Source organism: Sinocyclocheilus anshuiensis, unplaced genomic scaffold, assembly GCF_001515605.1.
Source record: "Sinocyclocheilus anshuiensis isolate Anshui unplaced genomic scaffold, SAMN03320099.WGS_v1.1 scaffold1162, whole genome shotgun sequence".
NCBI classification, from domain to species: domain Eukaryota; kingdom Metazoa; phylum Chordata; class Actinopteri; order Cypriniformes; family Cyprinidae; genus Sinocyclocheilus; species Sinocyclocheilus anshuiensis.
Genome location: NW_015540875.1, coordinates 2,635,391 through 2,660,446, shown reverse-complemented (window position 1 = coordinate 2,660,446; position 25,056 = coordinate 2,635,391). Strand labels below are relative to the sequence as shown.

The 25,056-nt window shown below is 37.5% G+C and overlaps 2 protein-coding genes across 3 annotated transcripts in view; one reads left to right on the top strand and one right to left on the bottom strand.

The window, feature by feature from the left end:
• The window catches only part of rab11al (RAB11a, member RAS oncogene family, like), a 15,013-nt gene extending 1,151 nt beyond the window's left edge, over positions 1-13,862 (top strand). The window contains exons 2-5 of one of the 2 annotated variants that reach the window (XM_016485841.1): positions 1,894-2,089; positions 3,456-3,649; positions 4,248-4,328; positions 13,568-13,862. In XM_016485841.1, the coding sequence (XP_016341327.1) occupies positions 1,894-2,089; positions 3,456-3,649; positions 4,248-4,328; positions 13,568-13,602 (506 nt within the window). In that variant the 3' untranslated portion in view covers positions 13,603-13,862. Of the gene's footprint in view, positions 1-1,893; positions 2,090-3,455; positions 3,650-4,247; positions 4,329-6,151; positions 8,285-13,567 lie in introns of those variants that run through there. The other variant, XM_016485840.1, reaches the window with a different exon arrangement.
• Positions 13,863-20,307: 6,445 nt separating this feature from the next.
• On the bottom strand, positions 20,308-25,028 carry mex3a (mex-3 RNA binding family member A). Its single transcript, XM_016485839.1, has 2 exons — positions 24,392-25,028; positions 20,308-21,600 (listed from the first exon to the last, which is right to left on the bottom strand). The coding sequence occupies exons 1-2, from the start codon at positions 24,801-24,803 to the stop codon at positions 20,489-20,491; spliced, it is 1,524 nt and encodes a 507-aa protein (XP_016341325.1). The 5' UTR covers positions 24,804-25,028; the 3' UTR covers positions 20,308-20,488.
• Between the last annotated feature and the right edge of the window lie 28 nt (positions 25,029-25,056).

Here is a 25,056-nt window from a genome sequence, read left to right as displayed (position 1 = left end):
TATATATATATAATACATTTGAACTTATGCTGTGGAAACAAACAATTTGGACAATTTAATGCACTTGCCACACAGAAAATGGAAAAAAAGTATTTCTGTGGAAATTCATTTAGAATTTTCCTTCTATGGTGTCTGCAATATAAGCACAGTTAAACCGGTAAGACCTGTATAAATCCGGTCCTTCTCAGGATGGGTTTGCATTCAGGTTTTAAAAACTCTCCTTTGATCTAATGAATCAAATCTCATTTAAATCAGATCATCACTCAGATCATTCATTTGTTCTATTTTGATATATAGCCAATTATTCGAGATTGAAGGAGATCAAATGTAAACGTTTGAGAATTTCCTTTAGTAATTGACTACTAAAGCGAATACTAATGATATTATTTTTACTAATCTGACCTCTTTGATGTCTGCGGTGGTTATGTCCATGAATTTGACACTTCCATTAGTCAGAGTTCTGCTCTTGACCTCCGTGTGTTTAAGCTGTCCGTGGACCTTTCGCTGTTTGACCATGAATCAGTCAGTGCTGTTCAATCACCGCTCTGCTCTTTAAACATGTCTGTGTCCACCAGCTTTAAAACAAGCAGACGTCTTTGTCAAAGTGCATTCCTGTGTGCCTAACTCGGATATTATTAGCTGAGGCATCTGTTATAGATTTAATTCTTTCATGCTGTCGAATTTTGGCAACATTAACCCAATTTATTTCAGGTTTAGGTTGAATAAAAATTGTAATTGTAATTGTTTAATCACCTTCATGTCGTGTTCCAAGTGTTTTTCTGAAGTCACACAACATCTTTGTGTGATGAATAGACTGGAATTTAAGTCATAATCTTTCTGTCCTCAAAAGCTTTGAAATCGTATTCACTTTCACATTCAAAAAATTAAAATAAATGAGATTTGATGTGCTTGAAGCATCTTTTATTATTTTACATGAAAGTGTTCCTCTTATCTCTTACAGTATGCCCACCTAGACTGTACTGATTTAATAAAAAAAAAAGATTAAAAACAATTCACACAGTACTGTGTGAAAAATAAACTACTTTTATTTTTAAGTCTCTTCTGCTCACCAAGACTGCATTTATTTGAAAAAAAAAAAAAAAACAGTAAGATCAGTAATATTGTGAAATATTATAACAATTTTAAAATAACTTCTGAATATAATATTTTAAAATGTAATTTATGATGCAAAGCTGAATTTTCAGCAGCCATTACTCCAGTCTTTATTATGGCACGATCCTTTAGAAATCATTCTAATATTCTGATTTGCTGCTCAAGAAACATTTATTATTAGCAATATTAAAAGTTTTGCTGTTTAATATTTTTTTTTGTAGAAACTGTAATACATTTTTCAGGATCCTTTTATGAATAGAAAGTTCAAAAGATCAGCATTTATTTGAAATAGAAATCTTTTGTAATATTGTAAATGTCTTTATTGTCGCTTTTGATCAATTTCATGCATCCTTGCTGAATAAAAGTATTAATTTCTTTAAAAAAAAAATCTTACCGACCCCAAACTACCTGAACGGTAGTGTAACTGTAAATGTAATTTCTCAGTAATATCTGTTTTATTTTTGCCTCTGTCAGCGGGAGACACAGACGCTCCCAATATTTCGTAAGTCTACCTGTGTGGGTGAAAAAGGGAGTTGCTCTTCAGTCGTGCCCTTTTCATTCATTGTCGAAAGCTTTGTGGAAACACCCTTTGTGTGTGAAATATTCAAATCTAATTGCTGTTGTGCGGTGAAGGGAGGCCGGTTCCTGCAAGCGCACAAATGGAATCTGCTTGAAAGTGTTCTCACAGTGTCATGTGTCTCCAGCAAATACAATAGCATTTAAAAGCACCATAAAGTAGAGCCGGTTGATCTCACACACCCGTGTCCTCTTCATCCACAGTGGTTCTGATCGGCGACTCCGGTGTGGGCAAGAGTAACCTGCTCTCTCGCTTCACCCGCAATGAGTTCAACCTGGAGAGCAAGAGCACCATCGGGGTGGAGTTTGCCACACGCAGCATCCATGTGGAGGGCAAGAACGTCAAGGCCCAGATCTGGGATACGGCTGGACAGGAGAGATACAGGGCCATCACATCAGCGTAAGTGTCTTCAAAGACTCTGTTAAGACATCAACTAATTTAAGAAGTCCAATTGTTTTGTGCACCAGTTTTTAAAAATGTAATTAATAAATGTAACTATAAAATAAAAATTTAATTAAATTACTAAAATAAATAGAATAGAATAAATATAAACTACAGTGCGTGCATAATTATTAGGCATATTAATATTCTTATTGTATTGTTTTTTTCCAAGCACATTTCACCAATTTCAAACCAATCCATCAGTCAACCTTAATAACTACTATTAATTTTGCATATAGTCATTTATAACTGATTTATAGTTGTTAACAAGAACTGGAAGTAAAAAAAATGGTTTTTATTCAGATATGCATAATTATTAAGCAGGTTTTCTTTTACAGGTACAATTATTAAGATTGATGTGGCTTGGAATTTTTTTTAATGTGCTTGGAAAAAATGTAATCAGAATCATTTTAATTAATTCTCATGTTAAACAAAAAAATTAAGTTTCTACGCCCTTTCGGTTAAAAACAATGTATTGGGCATGTAAAAAATACAATTTTGTCGTGACTTGATAGACGATATTGATCTTACAATACAATACTCTCACAATACTTTAAACAAAGCCAAAATAGAGTTAAAATAGTAAGGTTTTTAAAATTATTTCTTCTAAGACATATGATAATCAGTTAACGAAAAGTACTGTTCATTAACCAGAATAGAAATAGTCATTCTTCTTAGCTAAAAATACAGAATTATGTTAGATGCACATGCTTGCACTCTGTCCCTGACTAGATATGTGCAAAAAGTTTTAAATATTGTACTTTATTAAATTAATAATAACAATATATAAATAAATACATGCGTGTAAATAAATGCGTGAATTAACTAGAAGAATAACAAAGTGCAGTGAATTTTAAAAACCATTTGCTTTTAGGATTATGATAATAAATTAAAACAATATAGTTTTTTTTTTGCATAGTTAAAATTACTGGAAGCAACTGACACTGGAAACCTCGCACATTGAAGTTAAAAATGGCTGTGCCCCCTCTTATGTTAAAAATATAAGGTGGATAATTGTGCCAGATTTCTAATCATTTGAGCTTACCTTTTTACTGTATAGTACAATGGGAGGATGTAGACTCCCGTCAAGTGGGAAGTATTTGAATAATAAAAAAAAAAACAACACCGTTTGGCCCCTAATGATGTACACTCAAATAAGATAACGACTTTAATAACAGTAGTTTTATTTCACATGACCAGCCAAATACTCCTTGGTAATCAGACTATTATTGGGCACCTTAGATTGTGGAATAAATGTGTTGTTTGTGCTTTTAGTTTCTGAATAATGACTGCATCTTTCAAACGTCTGTGTGTGTGTTCACAGGTATTACAGAGGTGCCGTAGGAGCCCTGCTGGTGTATGACATTGCCAAGCATCTGACCTATGAGAACGCCGAGCGCTGGCTGACAGAGCTGCAGGATCATGCTGACAGCAATATTGTCATCATGTTAGTAGGGAACAAAAGTGACCTGCGCCATCTGAGGGCCGTTCCTATGGATGAAGCCAAAGCGTTTGCAGGTTAGTGTTGTGACTTTATTAGCTAGTGTGAACTGTAATTACTCAAGAGTTTCTGTAAGTGATGCTTTTCTGGCAAATCAAATGTATAGAATGACACCTAAAAACACTAGACTTGTTCATATAATTTACCAAGATTTATATTAAGGAGTCAGAATACTAAATATTTCACTGTAAAAATGAGACCTAATATGCCACTTTTGTGAAGGCAGCTTGTAAAGTTGAGTTAACTAAATAATTTTTAAATCGCCAAAGGTCATTTGGAATACCTTTAAAGGTCACAGAGGTGCTGTGCTGGTAGTGTTCAAGGCCTGTTGGCTGAGGTGTTTACATTACAGGTCTTGATGCTGATTGGTCAGTTTGAATGTCTCAGATTTTTAGCCACATGGTCAGGAATGAATATGTTTGTATTTTAATTTCTTTGGGCTCTGAGAAGTTGAACGCTACATTGTAACCTTTTAGAGCAGTACTGTTAATAAAATGATGGGGCATCATGTAAACTATTTTTAGGCAATGTTGATTTAGCATTACTCATTTACAGTGGTGTGAAAAAGTGTTGGCCCCCTTCCTGATTTCTTAATTTTTGTGTGTGATTTTACAGAGAAGCATGGACTTTCTTTCCTGGAGACCTCAGCGCTGGACTCTTCTAATGTTGAACTTGCCTTTCAGACCATTCTTACAGGTCAGTCCTGAGCAAATCATTTAGAAGGGTGAATATCACAAAGCTTTTGGAGGTGAATCATGAAAACTGTGAAGAACATGTACCAGTCATTTTTTATTAAGAACATTCTCATTCTCATTACTGTAATGACAAGAATAGTATTTAAATAGCAAAGTATTTATGCATAATTTAGTATATAAAAAACTTTTTCAAATATTGTGAATTTTTAATTTTAGAGCGGAATGTGATCTAGTTGTTTATTTATTAACTGGACGTTTCTGACATTCAATTTTGCTCAACTTATGCATTCTAAATATCTGTACAATATATGCATCAGCAAAAAAAAAAAAACCGCTCAGGCACCTGATTTGTTTCCCACTGCTACAAAATTGAATTGCACCGTTTGTGGTATGTGATTGAAATTTTATGCTTTCCAAAAACGAAACAAAATGATTATTGTTGTTGTTTTTTGTTATATATTATTAAAGGGATAGTTCACCCAAAAATGAAAATTTGATGTTTTGAACAATCCGGATAAGCGCAAGTGAGTACCATTTTGATTAGCCGTCGTACCTACAATGACTGTGCACTGTGTAAACAATGAGTGACGTATACGCGTGAGAGATCACTTCCGGTGCTTGCATAAACTACGCCAGAGCACGTACACACCTCATGCACCAGATGCCGTGCGTGCGCTCAAAGCAGTTGGACATAGTGGTGTATTAGAGGTAAAATATGATATAAATACTGTTCGGTTTCTCGCACAAACCGATCGTTTCGGGTGTTAGGCCATCAATGTATCGTCACGAGCCGCAGGGTTTAATTTGGATTTGTCTGTGCATGTTTTTTTTACTCTCATAGATTTTGTTACCATTGCCATGCATTATACGACTGATAGACTGCAACGGCTGGAGTTAAAAATCTCCGTTTGTGTTCTACTGAAGAAACAAAGTCACCTACATCTTGGATGCCCTGGGGTAAGCAGATAAACATCAAATTTTCATTTTTGGGCGAACTATACCTTTAATTTATGATTTATTACAGAACAGATTTGTAAGGGTAAAGAACAGAATATAGTTTTTTTTCCCCTTTGAAATTACTAATAAAAAAAATTAAGGGAACCAGAAACATAAAGAAAGTTCATCCAGAAATCAAAATTGTCATATGATTTACTGAAATCATGCAAATTATGACCTTTATTTTTTTTTTAGCTATTCTTTTAAATATTTGAAAAAACTAATGTGAAAAGCCAATTCTTGTGTTACAGTAAAAAAACACCCCAAAATAAAGCATAAATACAATTACTTTAAAAATAATTTAAATAATATAATTATTTTGTCAGATATATGTCAGATGTAATGAGAGTTTTTGGGGTTGGGAGAATCTGCTTAATTAAAAGTGACCTAAAAAAACAGCATACTCCTTTTCTTTTCAAGGAAAAAATCTGTCTATTTTACACAAGACATTTCTTGACCGTTTTGTGACATTCCAGGGTGTTTTTGTGTGTTATTATTAAGTATAACCTCTAGATGGCGTCAAACTCCACGCCACAGATATCCTCTGCTTTTCCTGTGAATGAATGAAACAGTGTTTTGAGGTCAAACTTCGAAAGTTTGCCACGCAGAAATAGTGGTTTGCTTTTTTGCAGTTTTTCTTTTTTTGTTTGGCCTGGGAAATACCTCTCTTCAGCCACACCGTGTTACACAGTTACACTGTTCATTTCTAGGCGTCATAATGAAGCGTAGCTGAAGTTGTTGCGCTGTCAGTAACACACCTGAAAGAGCACGTTTATCAGGCAACCCTCCATCATGCCGATGTATGAATCCTGCCTCTCTCTCACACAGAAATCTACCGTATCGTGTCCCAGAGGCAGATGTCAGGGCGTGGTGATGACGGCTTCTCCCCTAGCTCAAAAGTGGTTCCCATTACCGTGCAGCCCACACAGAATTCGGGCAAGCAGGGCGCCTGCTGTCAGAATAACTGAGCTGCCGCAGCGCCACCATGGGATCCTGGGAACATTTTGTTGGGCTGGGCTGGAAGGTTGACCATGACCGTTGTATTCCCTGCGCGTGATGTACTTAACATATGTAACGGACTTGCTTAGTTATGCCCAGAATAAGTGAGTAATAATCTTCAAAATTGGAGAACAAGAGATGTTGAAATTGAATGGATCAAGGATTTTCTCAGAACTGAGAGGCCATGCTTCTTGTTTCAGACTAATTAGAAATGAGCAGTTAGCTGGGACGCTCAGACGTGGCTGCTTTTTTTATTTTATTCCTGCACTTTTTGCCACAGAGTCTGCTTACAAACAATGGGCTGAAGAACAAGAAAAAGTGCTTGGAATGCATAATGCTTCTTATAAGTACCTCTTGAATGGTTTCTGATCACAATGGGGATTCACTTGTGAAATCATATTTTTTTTTCCTTTAGTGTGCCAGCGCAGAAGTAGTCTGACATCTTTTCCATGCATCTCAACACCTGAGAAATTCAAACTGCGGTCATCATAGTTCGCTCAATTCTTACATTGCAACGGCATCTCTTGTATTTATTGAATGCAAACATGATCTTGTTATTCTGTGGTGTTTTTTTTTGTCATGCTTTTATCCATCACTAGATTATTGATCGGAATTTCTCAAGGGTTTCTCCTTCCAGTCATGGCACTCGTTTGTACAAGCGCTGGGAGTGTTTTCTGTGGATCAGAGTAATGTTAATAGGTTAAGTTAATGGCTGTATGTGCTGTAGTGTTAATAAGAGTATAGTATATTCAGATTTAGGGTTGGGAATCGTTGACTAGTTCTTAAATTATCTGATTATTTCTATGACACTTGATTCGGTTAACGGTTCTTGAACTTATGCATTCTAAATCTCTGCTATTTTATGCATAATGAAAATATGCAAAATAGAACCACTTTAAAGTTTTTGTTGTGATGATGATGCAACTTATTTATTCTCAGCTGTGCATTAAAATCAGCATTGAACTTTCAGGCATATTTTTTTTTTTGTTACCAATCATTTAAAAGTATAAAAAAACACCATTTGTGGTATACTTGTCACTTGCGTGGTGCTTTTTCTCCCCTAAAAATTATATGATAATTTATTATTATTGTTGTTATTATTATATTTATGATATGATTTGTTCCATGTTTCAAACATTCTTTAATTTTTACTTCAAATTACTAAAACTGAAGTAAGATGCCAGAATCATAAGGAAATAGTTCATCCAATCATATCGTCATATAATTTACTCAAATTAGGACACAATTTTTGATTTTGTGTGAACTATTTCTTTAAATCCCTACGATTCCCATCCCTACTTGGAGCACAGATGCGGGTCAGATGTTTTTTTTTGTCTGCTTTATGACTTTATTATGATGGAAATTTGCATGATTAGTTTTGCTTTAGCTGGTTTCTGGGTGTTGTCTTTGGCTAATAGCTTTTTTTCTGCTTGGAAAATGAGCGGCAGGTGGTATGCAGTTCACTAAGAGGAGCTTCTATGATTGGGTACATTGACCATATTATATTGCAAGGCAGGGGAACTGATGGCTTGTGATGTACTGCTGAGGTTTTCTTACTGGAAGTGAATTCCTCGCTGGCCACCCTTGTTATCTGCTACATGTAACCCGAAGAGCAGCAGGTCTCTTGAGATCTCACTCTCTGTCCTGGCTTTTCTGTCTTCTATGGCTTTTGGTGTGGTTTTATCTTTGCATATGTGTTCTGTGGCGTTTAGATCCTCCTCGCCTCAGGACGGGACAGCTGGGGTCGTGTTTTCGGCTTCATGTCTTGTCATTTGTTTAAAGACACGAGGTGCTTCCCTAAATGCCTTGCCTGTAAGATTTATGCTAATGCCATCAATCTGTTATTTTGAATATCAGCCGTTTAGCTGGAGTCGTTGATAATTACTGTTTTGGGAAGATTCTGTCATCGTGCCTGTTCTTTTCCCAGTGGGACTCCTAAATAAAGGCTCTGAATACTGCAAATAGGTTTATACGTTTTCAGTGATCATCATGAATGTTAATCAGCTGTTGGGTTTTTTTAAACTTGGGTGAATAGATTTTACGTAGACACTTGGAAACTTGTGTATTTCACATCTTTTGACCAGTGACTCCCACATGACCTTTCCAGTCGTTCTTGAATTCATTGAATTCTTGAGTTCATTGATAAGGAAAATTCATCGTATAGAGATTGCACCCACAAAGAGCAATTTCTAGTTGATTAAATATTTATGAGCTTTTTTGAAATGTTATTAATTTCCATGACTTTTTCCAGGCGATTTTAAAATTCCCTGATACTTCCGTGACCGTGGGAACCCATGAACGCTTCTGTTTTTAAACTTTTTGGTGATTTTTATCCTTTTTTTTGTTAACTTGTGGAATTTACTGTGTATTTTAATAACATATATAAATAAAATCAGTTTTGTTTCAAATCATCAGGTGTGCGAGCAACAGAATTCAGGGTAGCAGTGACAGATTATTCAGTTTGTTTTATTAGAAACATTTACAATACAATTTCTCGAAAATAACCAAAAGATCAAAACTACACTCTAAAAAATGCTGGGTTGTTTCAACCCAATGTTGGGTTAAATATGGACTAATCCAACTGTTGGGTTAAATTTTGGTTACATTTTTAAATTAACTTTTTAACCCAACAGTTGGGTTAGTCCATATTTGACCCAACATTGGGTTGAAACAACCCAGCATTTTTTAGAGTGTAGTATGGCATAGATACATTGATCATCAAATATCAAAAATGAAAGTCACAAAGAACATGTTCTAAGGAAAAAACCTGCAGTTTCCGTGCCCCGTGTAGACACGATACTGAATTATGAAATCAAAACGACTCGTGGAGTATCGGCTAGCCTCGTCTATGATATGGCAAACCCCCTCGTTTATCAACAATAAACTGAACACTAGTACCAGGAGATGCTTGACCAAACTAATGCACTAAGACCACTATGAGAGCTGTATGAAACACTTCTACTGTGCTGGAAGCTACCAAATACAGACTGTCGGACCGGAGTAACTCATCCCAAGCGAGGTCACGTCAGTGACCGTCCTAAACACCCCCCCATGTTCCTGTCTGACTGAAATTGAAACCACTACACAACTATCATTGCCACCACAGAGCCAAAATAAAGTCGAGATGCGTGTTCACCATGAAGTACTGAGACTATGCTTCTGCGTGTAATCTTGTAAACAATAGTTCACCGCTTTGACATGTTTGAGACACTCTCGGTAATAATGAAACGCAGTCATCAGCCCTTGAGTGTAGTTTGTACATAAGCCTCATTTTGTATGTGACAAAACAGGTTGATAGAAGTTACATGCAAATAACGGTATTACTGTGAATGTGCTCGAAATCTGCGTTCTGTTCACATATCTGCAAACAAATATGATAACGGAACATCTGATTTGTGGAAAAAACTGTTTGTTTGTTTTGTTTTTTTAAGTTTTGTCATGCATATTTTTAAACGATTGGAAATCGGAACGACGTTACATGTAGTTGATTTTTGCTTGAATTATTACTACTGTATGCGTGTACTATGCACAATCATTTTTCTGTTTCACCCTGTTATACTTCAGCCTGTTATCGCTTTATAACAATTGCATTTAAAACCAAAGCAATTTAATATATAAAAAAAAGGAAGGGACCCTTTATTCACTCAGTAAAGGACGAGTACACAACACTTCTGAGCGCTTCTAGTATGCAAAAACGCGGTATTGAGGCACAAAGTTGAAGTGACTAAAATACCCCTGAATGCTATAAAATATTTCTGCCGTTATCCCATTGTTAATGCACACGTTACGTATCTGACGTTTTAAAATATAAGCCTTTGAAACCCCACCCCACTTGTTTTATGCTGTCAGAAGTGTGGATTTTTCTAACTTTCATAAATAAAAATTCTATAGTTTTAATAATTTTAGTAGAAATCAACTTCATGCGTTTTACAAATATATTAACTTTTTAATTTATTAATTAAAAAACAAAACGTCTTGAAGTTACTTATAAATACGTTTGCTTCATTAAAGATATTCATAAATAACATCCAGATACTGACCTCTTCCTCTATGAAATAATAATGCATGTTAGCAAAATAGAATCTTACGAAACAGCTATAAGACATTTTAAGTTCCCTTTTAAGTTGCTTTGTATAAATGCTAAGAACCTAAACAGATATGGTGGTATTTCTCTAGCCATGAAATTCAACTTAAAGCTCACTTTTGATAAAGAAACAAAAGGCAAAATTAGACATTGGTTGGGTGGCCATTTTTACATTCAAATACATTATTTGCCCTTTGTACTATACTGAAAGGCATTATAATTGCTTAAGTGCATCACGTGTATGTTCTCTGATGATTCTATGGAATGGATGCTGCAGCGGTTATAGATAAATACGTGCAGCTTCGCTATCTGCTATGTCAGAACATATAAGGGTATATATACTGTTTGCCTAACAGGGCGCATAAAAAAAAACCCCTCAAAAATATCAACAAGACTAAAAATGCAAATATATCCGTTATGGGAATGCAAGGTACAGTTCAGCTCAAAAGTTTGCAAACCCCTCAGAAGTTTTAAATTGCATTTTATTTTATTTTTAGTACATACCTCACAGGTTTTTTTTAAACGAGGTGAGACACTTCAGATGAAAACACTGTTTTGTTTTGTTTTTTTCATGCACTGGTCAATTTTGAGATTTTAGGCCTTACGTAGTGCGTAGTTTCAGACTAATGGAAAGAAAGCGTGCACCACACATTTAAGGATTTATTGCATTGCACTTTATCTATTTGCATCTGTAGATTTCAATTATAATATCTTTAAAGGCTGTTTTCTCAATTTGTCTACTGTACGTTACAGTTTTATTCCTATCTATATTCTGAGCTGTTACAGATACAGATTTGCTGATATATCATTCACCTTGTTCTATAACAGTTTATTTTTTCCTAAAAACGTGGTGAAATGAATAGTTGTTTTTCTGACTTATGGATTGAAAAAAAAAAAAAAATAATAAAAACACCCCTCTGTAAAATTTCAACTCTAATATAAAATTTAATTTGGCTCTATCCAGTGTTTAGATTTATGTTCTGGAAATGTATGCAGATTTGCATATTTCAACACAACATTTAAAAAAAACTTGAAAAAAAATAGAATCAACTGGATAAATATATTAGTTAATCTATTAGATCTATTAGTTAGTTTTTTACCGTATTCACCTGGAGTGTCCCGCCTTAATATTCCACAAGACAAAACTGTTCACATGCCCTTGTTTAAATTCATGTGTTTCCTCGTCGAGTGTCAATGACCGCTTGTATCTTATGTGATGTGTTTTGAGTCTCTGGTTTGTCCTCTGAGCTGAAGCAGCCCACTGTTCTTGACAAACATCCTAAGTTCTTTGATTTCCCAGCATGCTCTGCACATTTGAGTTCTTCCCCACAGTGGCTATACGATGTTGATCTCCAGCTCTGACACTCGGGACAATCGAGGGACTCATGCAGCTTTCACAAAAGGCTGCAAACAATCATTGACACTTGAGGAGAAAACACAGTGTTACGAACTAAAGGTATGCAAACTTCTGAACGGAATAAATTATTTGTGTAAATTATTTCATATATGGCATCTTCAGGGCAGTACTAAAAATAAAAATCCTTTTTTTTTTTTTTTTTTTTTAAATGCTAAGCACCTTCTAAACAGACTCTGCTTGGGGTGTGTAAACATATGAGCATTTATCTGGTATTTGTGCATTAGATACTTTATGTTGGGTAAGAGAAATATGTTTGGAAAAATAAACTAGTGTCATTGTACAGCATTACATTAAACACCAGCTGTAGTCCTCACTAAAAATCTCTGTAGTACAAGTGGCTCTGTTATATTTTATCTACACAGGCTGTTCAAAGGTTAATAATGCTCTGTAAAATAATTTCCCAGCATGCACAACCAAAAAGAAGCAAGAGAAGCTGTTGAACTGCAACTATTTAACAACACCACATAATTACTGGAAAAGAAGAAGAAGAAGAAGCAGAAACGATTCACAGTGGTTCTTAATATTAAGCTTCACCTTAGACAGCACATTCTTATTTAACCTGTCAGACTCCAAACCGGACCACTTTTCATTGTGAATCTGTAGTCGTAGGTTGTGACCACTCCCCCCTTCTCGATCAGAATGGCTTTTTGCATGTGCAGTTATTATTTTGGATTAGGCATAATAATAGTGCCCTCATCATTCTGAAATTATAAAGGAACTTGCAAGTTTGAAATGATTTGAATGATGATTCAACCGTTCTGATATGCATTTGTAAATGTATTTTTATTTCTTATGAGCTGCTCTTACATGCAGTAAATCCTGTCAATAGGGTGTGTAGATATTTTTTTTTGTATCATCATAACCGTATGTATCAGTATAGGCAAAGCAAATGCTGTACAAACTAAACTATATGAATTCTTTCCCCTATTGATTGTGATAACCCTAATTTTTGGTTATGTACTTTCTGAAGAGCTTTCAGATTTTGGGGCATCAATAACATCACACTTTATTTCATTTCTATTGGGATGACACCGTACGAAATATTACAAACTAGCAAGTAGGCTATTAGAGACTATTACAATGTTTTCAGAATTGCTTATATAGTGAAATATATTTAATGATATGCCTATCATAGTCAGTCTTTATTATATATCTCCCTAAATGTCAATAAATATAGTCTTATTCCTATCAAATAAATAATACTCAAAAAGGTTTTGCTGTGATTGGCTGTATAAAGTCTTTAACAGTTCAAATGTCTCCTTTTCAAAGCCTGCATTGAATAATATCTCGCTATGAATACTTACACAGCACCTTCTCCATTGATTCAGGCTACATTCTTTGAAGTATATCATCACTCTATTAGAAGTTGCGGCGTTTGGTTAAGAAACAAAACTTTTGAAGTGCTGCATTTTCTAATTGGGAAAGTCTTTACTGCTTTTGTTTTGTTCTCAAAAAGGTCTTTAATTGGGTAAGTACAATGTGCATGGCTTTAAACAATTCTTAGGGTTATCAACCATTTAGAAGCATTTTTCTATGTTTGGATAAGGATTAACTTGTTTTATTAAGTATTAAGACAGTTATTGCTGTTTCCTGCATACGCTGACCTAGTGACCTTAAAAGAGGCAGGAGAACAAAATACGGCATATAGACAGACAACTGTTGTTCTGAATCAGATTCTAAAATTCGTGCTATTAAGGTTTGCATAATTGATTCTATTTTTAAAGTGGTTTTGGTTTTTATATAGAAATGACCGAACTGCACAAACATGCATTCCTTTAATGGACGAGCGTCTGTCCCTGATCAGCGCTGGGGATTTGAAGAACTAGAAATGAAGGTAAGAAAATACCATCGCATTGTTGTCCCTTCATTTTTAAGTAAATTAAGATGCTATTTCTAAAGACTGCGATGTTTCGAAAAACCGCTAAGTGTCAAAATACGCTATCCGTGCAAATACAAACAACTAACCCAAAATATAACAAGTGCAATAATAACAAGAATATTCGCCATTTGAGTTCGCTGTCGTGAAATGCACATGCATTACGATTGCAAATGCTGCTTGCTTACTTCTAAGTTTTGTCATGCATATTTTTAAACGATTGGAAATCGGAACGACGTTACATGTAGTTGATTTTTGCTTGAATTATTACTACTGTATGCGTGTACTATGCACAATCATTTTTCTGTTTCACCCTGTTATACTTCAGCCTGTTATCGCTTTATAACAATTGCATTTAAAACCAAAGCAATTTAATATATAAAAAAAAGGAAGGGACCCTTTATTCACTCAGTAAAGGACGAGTACACAACACTTCTGAGCGCTTCTAGTATGCAAAAACGCGGTATTGAGGCACAAAGTTGAAGTGACTAAAATACCCCCAAATGCTATAAAATATTTCTGCCGTTATCCCATTGTTAATGCACGCGTTACGTATCTGACGTTTTAAAATATAAGCCTTTGAAACCCCACCCCACTCGTTTTATGCTGTCAGAAGTGTGGATTTTTCTAACTTTCATAAATAAAAATTCTATAGTTTTAATCATTTTAGTAGAAATCAACTTCATGCGTTTTACAAATATATTAACTTTTTAATTTATTAATTAAAAAACAAAACGTCTTGAAGTTACTTATAAATACGTTTGCTTCATTAAAGATATTCATAAATAACATCCAGATACTGACCTCTTCCTCTATGAAATAATAATGCATGTTAGCAAAATAGAATCTTACGAAACAGCTATAAGACATTTTAAGTTCCCTTTTAAGTTGCTTTGTATAAATGCTAAGAACCTAAACAGATATGGTGGTATTTCTCTAGCCATGAAATTCAACTTAAAGCTCACTTTTGATAAAGAAACAAAAGGCAAAATTAGACATTGGTTGGGTGGCCATTTTTACATTCAAATACATTATTTGCCCTTTGTACTATACTGAAAGGCATTATAATTGCTTAAGTGCATCACGTGTATGTTCTCTGATGATTCTATGGAATGGATGCTGCAGCGGTTATAGATAAATACGTGCAGCTTCGCTATCTGCTATGTCAGAACATATAAGGGTATATATACTGTTTGCCTAACAGGGCGCATAAAAAAAAACCCCTCAAAAATATCAACAAGACTAAAAATGCAAATATATCCGTTATGGGAATGCAAGGTACAGTTCAGCTCAAAAGTTTGCAAACCCCTCAGAAGTTTTAAATTGCATTTTATTTTATTTTTAGTACATACCTCACAGGTTTTTTTTAAACGAGGTGAGACACTTCAGATGAAAACACTGTTTTGTTTTGTTTTTTTCATGCACTGGTCAATTTTGAGATTTTAGGCCTTACGTAGTGCGTAGTTTCAGACTAATGGAAAGAAAGCGTGCACCACACATTTAAGGATTTATTGCATTGCACTTTATCTATTTGCATCTGTAGATTTCAATTATAATATCTTTAAAGGCTGTTTTCTCAATTTGTCTACTGTACGTTACAGTTTTATTCCTATCTATATTCTGAGCTGTTACAGATACAGATTTGCTGATATATCATTCACCTTGTTCTATAACAGTTTATTTTTTCCTAAAAACGTGGTGAAATGAATAGTTGTTTTTCTGACTTATGGATTGAAAAAAAAAAAAAAATAATAAAAACACCCCTCTGTAAAATTTCAACTCTAATATAAAATTTAATTTGGCTCTATCCAGTGTTTAGATTTATGTTCTGGAAATGTATGCAGATTTGCATATTTCAACACAACATTTAAAAAAAACTTGAAAAAAAATAGAATCAACTGGATAAATATATTAGTTAATCTATTAGATCTATTAGTTAGTTTTTTACCGTATTCACCTGGAGTGTCCCGCCTTAATATTCCACAAGACAAAACTGTTCACATGCCCTTGTTTAAATTCATGTGTTTCCTCGTCGAGTGTCAATGACCGCTTGTATCTTATGTGATGTGTTTTGAGTCTCTGGTTTGTCCTCTGAGCTGAAGCAGCCCACTGTTCTTGACAAACATCCTAAGTTCTTTGATTTCCCAGCATGCTCTGCACATTTGAGTTCTTCCCCACAGTGGCTATACGATGTTGATCTCCAGCTCTGACACTCGGGACAATCGAGGGACTCATGCAGCTTTCACAAAAGGCTGCAAACAATCATTGACACTTGAGGAGAAAACACAGTGTTACGAACTAAAGGTATGCAAACTTCTGAACGGAATAAATTATTTGTGTAAATTATTTCATATATGGCATCTTCAGGGCAGTACTAAAAATAAAAATCCTTTTTTTTTTTTTTTTTTTTTAAATGCTAAGCACCTTCTAAACAGACTCTGCTTGGGGTGTGTAAACATATGAGCATTTATCTGGTATTTGTGCATTAGATACTTTATGTTGGGTAAGAGAAATATGTTTGGAAAAATAAACTAGTGTCATTGTACAGCATTACATTAAACACCAGCTGTAGTCCTCACTAAAAATCTCTGTAGTACAAGTGGCTCTGTTATATTTTATCTACACAGGCTGTTCAAAGGTTAATAATGCTCTGTAAAATAATTTCCCAGCATGCACAACCAAAAAGAAGCAAGAGAAGCTGTTGAACTGCAACTATTTAACAACACCACATAATTACTGGAAAAGAAGAAGAAGAAGAAGCAGAAACGATTCACAGTGGTTCTTAATATTAAGCTTCACCTTAGACAGCACATTCTTATTTAACCTGTCAGACTCCAAACCGGACCACTTTTCATTGTGAATCTGTAGTCGTAGGTTGTGACCACTCCCCCCTTCTCGATCAGAATGGCTTTTTGCATGTGCAGTTATTATTTTGGATTAGGCATAATAATAGTGCCCTCATCATTCTGAAATTATAAAGGAACTTGCAAGTTTGAAATGATTTGAATGATGATTCAACCGTTCTGATATGCATTTGTAAATGTATTTTTATTTCTTATGAGCTGCTCTTACATGCAGTAAATCCTGTCAATAGGGTGTGTAGATATTTTTTTTTGTATCATCATAACCGTATGTATCAGTATAGGCAAAGCAAATGCTGTACAAACTAAACTATATGAATTCTTTCCCCTATTGATTGTGATAACCCTAATTTTTGGTTATGTACTTTCTGAAGAGCTTTCAGATTTTGGGGCATCAATAACATCACACTTTATTTCATTTCTATTGGGATGACACCGTACGAAATATTACAAACTAGCAAGTAGGCTATTAGAGACTATTACAATGTTTTCAGAATTGCTTATATAGTGAAATATATTTAATGATATGCCTATCATAGTCAGTCTTTATTATATATCTCCCTAAATGTCAATAAATATAGTCTTATTCCTATCAAATAAATAATACTCAAAAAGGTTTTGCTGTGATTGGCTGTATAAAGTCTTTAACAGTTCAAATGTCTCCTTTTCAAAGCCTGCATTGAATAATATCTCGCTATGAATACTTACACAGCACCTTCTCCATTGATTCAGGCTACATTCTTTGAAGTATATCATCACTCTATTAGAAGTTGCGGCGTTTGGTTAAGAAACAAAACTTTTGAAGTGCTGCATTTTCTAATTGGGAAAGTCTTTACTGCTTTTGTTTTGTTCTCAAAAAGGTCTTTAATTGGGTAAGTACAATGTGCATGGCTTTAAACAATTCTTAGGGTTATCAACCATTTAGAAGCATTTTTCTATGTTTGGATAAGGATTAACTTGTTTTATTAAGTATTAAGACAGTTATTGCTGTTTCCTGCATACGCTGACCTAGTGACCTTAAAAGAGGCAGGAGAACAAAATACGGCATATAGACAGACAACTGTTGTTCTGAATCAGATTCTAAAATTCGTGCTATTAAGGTTTGCATAATTGATTCTATTTTTAAAGTGGTTTTGGTTTTTATATAGAAATGACCGAACTGCACAAACATGCATTCCTTTAATGGACGAGCGTCTGTCCCTGATCAGCGCTGGGGATTTGAAGAACTAGAAATGAAGGTAAGAAAATACCATCGCATTGTTGTCCCTTCATTTTTAAGTAAATTAAGATGCTATTTCTAAAGACTGCGATGTTTCGAAAAACCGCTAAGTGTCAAAATACGCTATCCGTGCAAATACAAACAACTAACCCAAAATATAACAAGTGCAATAATAACAAGAATATTCGCCATTTGAGTTCGCTGTCGTGAAATGCACATGCATTACGATTGCAAATGCTGCTTGCTTACTTCAAAATAAGGTGCTTTTAAGAGCTTTAATTTGTTAAGCCTTTTCAGTTTTTTTAATCTCAAATCTGAGTTACTTAAAGGGACTTGAAATATATTTCAGTTAAACAAAGTACCTTATTACACTAACGCTCATAGAAACGAAAACAAAACAAGGCGCTACTGCGGCCGTAATACATGAATTCAGATGAGGCAAACGACTAAGTATATCTGCTGTAACAGTCAAAAGTTTTTCAGAACTAATATTTAAGATGCTAATGGCTCAAAGGTAAATCATTATAGTAAGTTAAATACAATCACAAGCTTACCCTAGCATATCTTCTAACACCGCGCACATGTGGCAATGGCGCAGAGAGGCTCGATGGGGGAAAAAACGGACCCATTTCAAACTGAGTACATTTTCAGTGGCTCCATTCTTTTGTAGTGGCCTTCTAGCGAAAGGGGGGAAAAAGACAATTTCCCAACCTCCGAACACTCTAATCCCCTATCCCGAAATCCCCCAGCCTGCAATGAGACAGGCACTGGGTGTGTAATTTGATTCAGCATGAGCGGCCACCAAATTGGGCGTTCCCCCCCTGCTTTCTTGTCAATTACAATTGTCTGATTTCATTGTGGAGTTCAAGGTTGTTCTCCGATTGGCTGCTCGTGACCGTGCGCTGGCAGGCCTGTCTCGAGGGGGTCACGGCAGGATGTCCCGCTCATGAAGGAAGACTCCATGGAAACTTCGATGGCCTGCCTCTTGTGCACATTAAACGAGAAATCTCAGAAGAAAAATGCTTTGGGTCTATCTAGTCACTCTCTCTACCCAGAATGGCCAGCTTTTCTCTTTGAAATAAAATCTGCTCTTGGATTTTTTTTTCACCCCACGGCAGGACAAAAGAGGCCCCATTTCTTCCCAATGGGAATACCAGAACGGGAGCGAGCAAGCGCTCAACAGGAGGGGCCCCAGCTGCACCTAGTTTAGCCCCCTGCGCGGCGTCTCCGTCCTCATTCACGCCACTGTACGCCTACAGCAGTTGCTTTGCACCTGGACTCTGATGTATGGCTAATTATCAGCTCCTCCTAGGGCAGGCCATGTCGGGGCGCTCCGGGGATTGTACCACCACTGCGACAAAACAATATACTCACAGGGAGGAGCTTTGTAGTCATTACAGCGAATGAGCGGTTCGTAGAATTAGAGCATAGTCCCCCCCGACAAGCCCGACCCTCAGAAAATAAAAAAGTACGATATGCAACACCTGCCTCAGTACAGACGGACAGTCAGAGGACGCTTTGCAACTCAAATGCAGCACCTCGGGAACGGGTGATTTACATTGTACTGTAGCTCGGAGTCTTGCTTGCTTTTGTCTATTTGGTCTATTCAGGATCAGATTACAGACCCCCTCCCCTCAATCACACCTCCCCCAGCTTTTTTTTTTTGTACTTCATTTTATGCCTTATGCTCAGCGTTTTACTAAATAATGTGGAAAAGAAAAAAATCATAAACGTACTAACTGAGTGCAGAAAGGAGAATAAAAACGTTACTGAAAGAACCTGGGAAATCCTCTTGAAAACAGAACGCTGGATGAGTTCCAAGGTTTTTTGAGCTGACCAATCAGTTTGCTCAAATTAGTTTTTTCTTTTTTTTCTGTATTGTACTTAATAAGACCGTTTTAGATGCATCACATAATAGGCTCACTGGTGCAGAAACAAAACAAAACAGAACAAAAAAAGAAACTCCCTGTTTTACTCATCAATTACCTGTTCGAATATTGATTTGCAAAGCAGATACTACATCGGTAATTGTGTCATTTAGAACATGATCCGAATTTAAAGCCATCAGGTCGTATATATCAGCCCCTATTTCTATACCATCTATCTATTTCGCAGAGACATCTAGAAATGTAATGTTTTTTCGACAATCACTTTACATCAGTTTTAAGGTGCAAAGATTTAAGATTCTAGTTTGCCTTTAAAAAAGAATACTCGCTCATTTGCAGAAGATGCTGGGATGTAAAACTATACTCCAATCTTAGGAAATGAACTCGTAATTATATTTCTTTTATATAATAATATACCTCCCCAGCAAAGGAAAAGTGTAAAATGTTCACATTATTTCTTCTGTTACTGTCCACACACAGCATGTGGAAAAAAACAGCACCATTAAAAAATTAAATAAAATAAAATAAAGCAAAACAAACCAACATGCTAAGAACTACGTTCTTTCCATTTTTAAAAAAACCTTTATAAAATATATATGTATATATGTGTACATATAAAAGAAAAATCTGAAAATACTTCTTCCTCTTTTTTTTAGTAAACCAAGCAGTGTGTTCTAAAATATCTGCTTGTTTTGGTTTTGTGTTTTCTGAAAAATAAAAAAAGTGAATACAGACCAAATAAAAAAAAAAGGTTAAAAGTGAACTGATTCTACAGAGTAAAAACGAACCACAAAACAAAAAAAGCAAAAAGAAAGTCGACTTTTTAAGAGAATATCCGGATGGCCTGTGTGACAAGGGTGTGGCAGACAGGACACTCCGGATGGTTTAGCTCACAAATTCGGATGGCGCACTCCATGCAGAAGAGGTTATGACCACACGGGACCAGAGCGGCGGTCACTTTGCTCTCAAAACAGGTCATGCAGTCCCGAGCCACAGCAGGCGGAGAATCCGGCACAGGGAGACGTCCGGTGAACGTGATGGCGGTGGGCTCGCTGTGGGCACGGCGCGCCTGGGCGTGAGGAGACCCCACGGCGTTTGAGTTTCCGGTGCCACACGGTTCAGGCAGTCCCGGCGACAGTCTGGTCAGAGGAAGAGGCAGGCCTCCAAAGCTTTTGGAGCGCTGCTGGGCATAGTAAGCCACCTGTTTGGGATAGTCGGGATCGCCCCAGCTTTGAGTGCCCTCGGATCCGAAGTAGGAGCATGGCTTGTCCCCACTGCCATGGTTGGTAAAGTCACCTTTACTGTACATCCCACCTCCTCCTCCTCCTCCTCCTCCACTGCTACTTCCGACCATGGCGTCTGAGAAATTCTGGCGGAAGCTGCTGGCAAGCGGCTTGCGCGGGGCCCCCTGTAGCCCCCACACCTGCTGCAGGCGGCTCTCTAGACCCCCATTGCCGCTGTCCGGTCCCAAGCAGTCGTTCTCATTGTTGTGGTCATGCAGGCCACCCGTGCGGAAGGCGATGTGTGACTCGATTTCTTCCTTCGCCCGTTCGGCGTTCCCAGGGGAGCCGGTGATCTCAAAGACGGGGTCACGGTCGCGGCTTGGAGTCACGATGTAAGTGCACGTTTGCTGCTGGATGCGTTTTATAGTTGAGCCTTTCGGTCCGACCACCAAACCCACGACGCGGTAGGGCACCCGCACCTGTATGGTGGTCTGGCCAGGTAGCGGCGCAGGAGGCGAGCCGCTGAAAGAGACGCCCAGCTTGTTCCTGGAGGCCCGCAGCATGGAGAAGTGCTCGGCAGCTGAGATGATTTCACGTCTGGCCAGGGCCACGTCCTCTTTGCGGCCGGTGATGAGGAAGACTGGTTCTTCGCCTCGGACGGGGGTCTTGATGTAGGTGTTTGTCTTTGCACGCAAAGCTTTGATTTTGCAACCTGTTGAGTGAAGAAGGAGTATTATAGTAGTAGGAGTACTAAAATCTGTCAGATAATACTTATTTTGCTTGTTTGTTTCTAGGTCAAAAGGTCACCCATGCACAGAATCTGCAGCAGAAGAACTCATTCACAAAGTTCTTCATGTGTTGAGTGTAATTTAAACATTTTGAATCATTTGATTGTGATTTCAGTTTTCAGTAAAAGTATGGTACTGTTTATTCTATTACCACAATTTAATCAGTTTAAATTGGCCATGTTTCATCAATTTGCCATGCTTAAATATACAAAATTCTGCAGATTCATTGCACAAGTCAGTAGATTCAGTCTGGGCCTGCCCATGCCCTTTTCTATTGTAACCTATACACAAAATATACCAAAATACAATTTTTAATGATTAAAAATGAGCATTGTATTGCATTTCTTTGCACAAAATATACTAAATTTCATTTTTTTATTATAAAAATGGGCATTATTTTGCTATTTTTGTTGAAAAGATGTTATTATTTAGATAGAATTATACTTTTTTGGGGAAAAAACATTGTCTGACCATTTTTTGTACAACATAATACAACTTTTGATTATAAAACAAGCATCGACTTGCAATTTTGTGCAAAATATATGAAAACATTTTTGAAGATAAAAATGAGAATTATTTTGCAATTTGTTGTATTTGATTACACCCACTGAACCTTGAATAAATATCTGTGTTAATGTTTCTTTCTTTGTCATTTTTGTTCATAAAACTATTGATTGAACAATGCACACTGAAATTCCTTCTGCTCGTGTTTGAGGCCCAAAGTGAATTTGGAAATAACTGTTCACTCTTCTCTGTTGTGGTAAATGTACAAATCCATTAAAACAATATGTTCTTTTCTACACTACACTGTCTGCATTACACTATTATTTTGCCGTTTCATTCATTATATAGAAAAAATGTGTCTCCTTTTAATTATCTTAAGTATTTAGCATAATAAATCCCATTAAAATTTTCCACTCTGTGTTGACGCATCCTATTAGGATGCAAAAAAACAAACAAACCTGTAAATACAATAGCGCTTAAAAATCACTGTTGTCTGAATGACGCCTCCTCTGCAACAGTGCCATGTGCTAACTGTCAGGTACAGGTACTATGATATTCAGCACGGAAACACAAATTAAAATGTGCTTCAGATGTAATTTCCCAGCTATTCTGCAGAAGGAGGACAAAGCAAGCATGCAGAATACCTCATAAAGTTATTGTTGAGATATGAATTCATGACAAGGTGTGGTGCTCGACAGCATCTGCCTCGTGTTCAGCACCAGAGTATTTATTAGCACCTCAGTGGTGTCTTATCAAGAGTGGGGTGGCTTTCTCCGCCCAGGGGCCTGTTCAGCGGATAGATCTCTGCACACTGGTTTCATGCCTCATTGTGTACAGCAGAAGCTAAAAAAATAACCTGGATGGACTGTCTAGCACTGACAGCAGGGAGCACAGATTCCCTCCCGCTGCTGAATCGTCCCTCTCGCTGCAGGAGCACATCTCCTAAAAGGCATGGCAGCCACTGCAGGTGAACAGAGCACTGGAACCTTACAGCTCAAAATTCCAACTAATGGTGATAACAAGGATACCTAAGTGTGCTGCTTTTTTCGCCATCACTCTGGCTTGTTATTATGAGGCCAAATGCATTTATCTATTCATAGAAAAATGCAATTAAATTAACCTAATAAAGGCCAAACGAATGTCACAGGATGTGGCCCTACTATCAGTGACTAATGAGGTAAAGACCCCATTTCGAATCCTCTTAATCAGCAATTTCCAAGCCACGCGCTCACTGCATCCCATTCCCAACTTAGCCCCATTTGGATTCTGAAAGCACACAGGCCACTTTACAACTCAACAAAGTCGTCATATGCAGGGACCCCGCTTGCTGGGACGTTTATTAGTGCATATTTCATCTGGGTGAGATATTATGCTCTTAATGAATGGACAGCAGAGGCTTCCTGAGCGCAGGGCTGTTGTACTGGTAGACGGGGCGTGACTCTAGTACAGTCTTTATAGTCTGTCTCTCCAGGACCAAATGCAACACGGCTTTCCAGGATGCTGGAAACGTATTACCAAGTGACTTATTGAGACAACAGTGTCACCAAAGTGATCCATCAACACACAGTTGCCTCGTCAACTTATTCCAAATATCATCACACACACAAAACGCAACTTTGATCACGTTTATATAGCTCTGCACTCAAAGCACACGAGGATTTTACTTCTTTGTCTGACCACGCTGTCAGAATTTCAGCACTTTTAGACGCTCACGAGACATCAGCGGTGGACTAAAGTTACCCGACAAGTGCTCTTTGTCTTAGGTAACCTGATAAAAACAACGTGGTGCTGCATATGAAAGCCCCCAGGAACTATAGAGGCGCGGGAAGGAGCGACTGACACAATGTATCCAGTCAACAAAGACCGTTGACTGTTATATTGTATCCAGAGAGCGCACACGCGTTCCATTTTCTGTTTCAAAAAGCAGAATTACGCGCGCTCAGACGACAAAGGGAAAGCAGCGTGCTGACATTGAAGGCGTGGATGTGGAATAACGCCTTTGTTCTCGTACCCACTGATAAGTTTGCTTAAAGCTAAGAGGAAATGCCCATGTACGCGCTGAAACAGAGTGCTGAATTGTGGCTAAAACAGACACGTTAAAAGCATCACCACTCCCTTTTTCTTTGTCAAGACAGCTCCACACTTAGTTTGAGCCGTGCACCCTGGAGAACGAGTCGGAAAGCATGTGAAAGTGCGCATCGTTGTATTTACCTTGTCTCCCCACTATTTCGGCCACATGTTCGGAGCTTGGCACGGGGACGCACTCCGTTATGTTGCAGCCCCGTCCTTTGGTTTCGGTGGGCGAGCTCTCGTACAGGGCGCACAACTTGTTCTTCCCTTGTAACATCCCTGAATCGGCTGGGATGTGATTGTGGTGGTTATTGTTACTCCTGTCTTGAACTCCTCCACCACCACCACCTCCACCCGCAGGAGCCCCGTCCTCGCCCTCTCCAAGACCCAGCAGCGACAGTTGGCCCAGCGCAACTCTAAGGGCACGGGAATCGTCCTCCTCTTCCTCGTTTGGCACCAGGAGACATTCGCTGCCGAAGCCGGAGCCGGCTAAATCCCCGCCGTAGCCCCCATTTTTCTCCATGATCCCTGCTAGAACCAGCAAGCTAGGCATGGCTAACAAAAGAGTGTGAGACAAAGACACTGGTAAGAGACTGGAGGAACAGCACCCTCGCCGCCACCCCGCCCCCTCCTGGTCCTAGTCCCCCCTTTGCACTAGTCCCTCCCACAGACCAGCCCCCTCTCCGGTTCCGAAACGCAGAAGGCGAACGGGACACAAGGATGTCTGCGCCGAGAGGGGCCAGGCGAAGCGATGCTCCACCCCGTCTGGTTCGCCTCAGTCCCCGCCTATGGCAAGCCGATGCTGT

What these genes read in the sequence shown, in the direction of transcription:
- mex3a (XM_016485839.1), bottom strand. Translation starts at nt 24,803, where the DNA reads ATGCCTAGCTTGCTGGTTCTAGCAGGGATCATGGAGAAAAATGGGGGC. An exon ending in CGAAATAGTGGGGAGACAAG is followed by an intron (nt 21,601 to 24,391) that starts GTAAATACAACG and finishes TTCACTCAACAG; the next exon opens with GTTGCAAAATCAAAGCTTTG.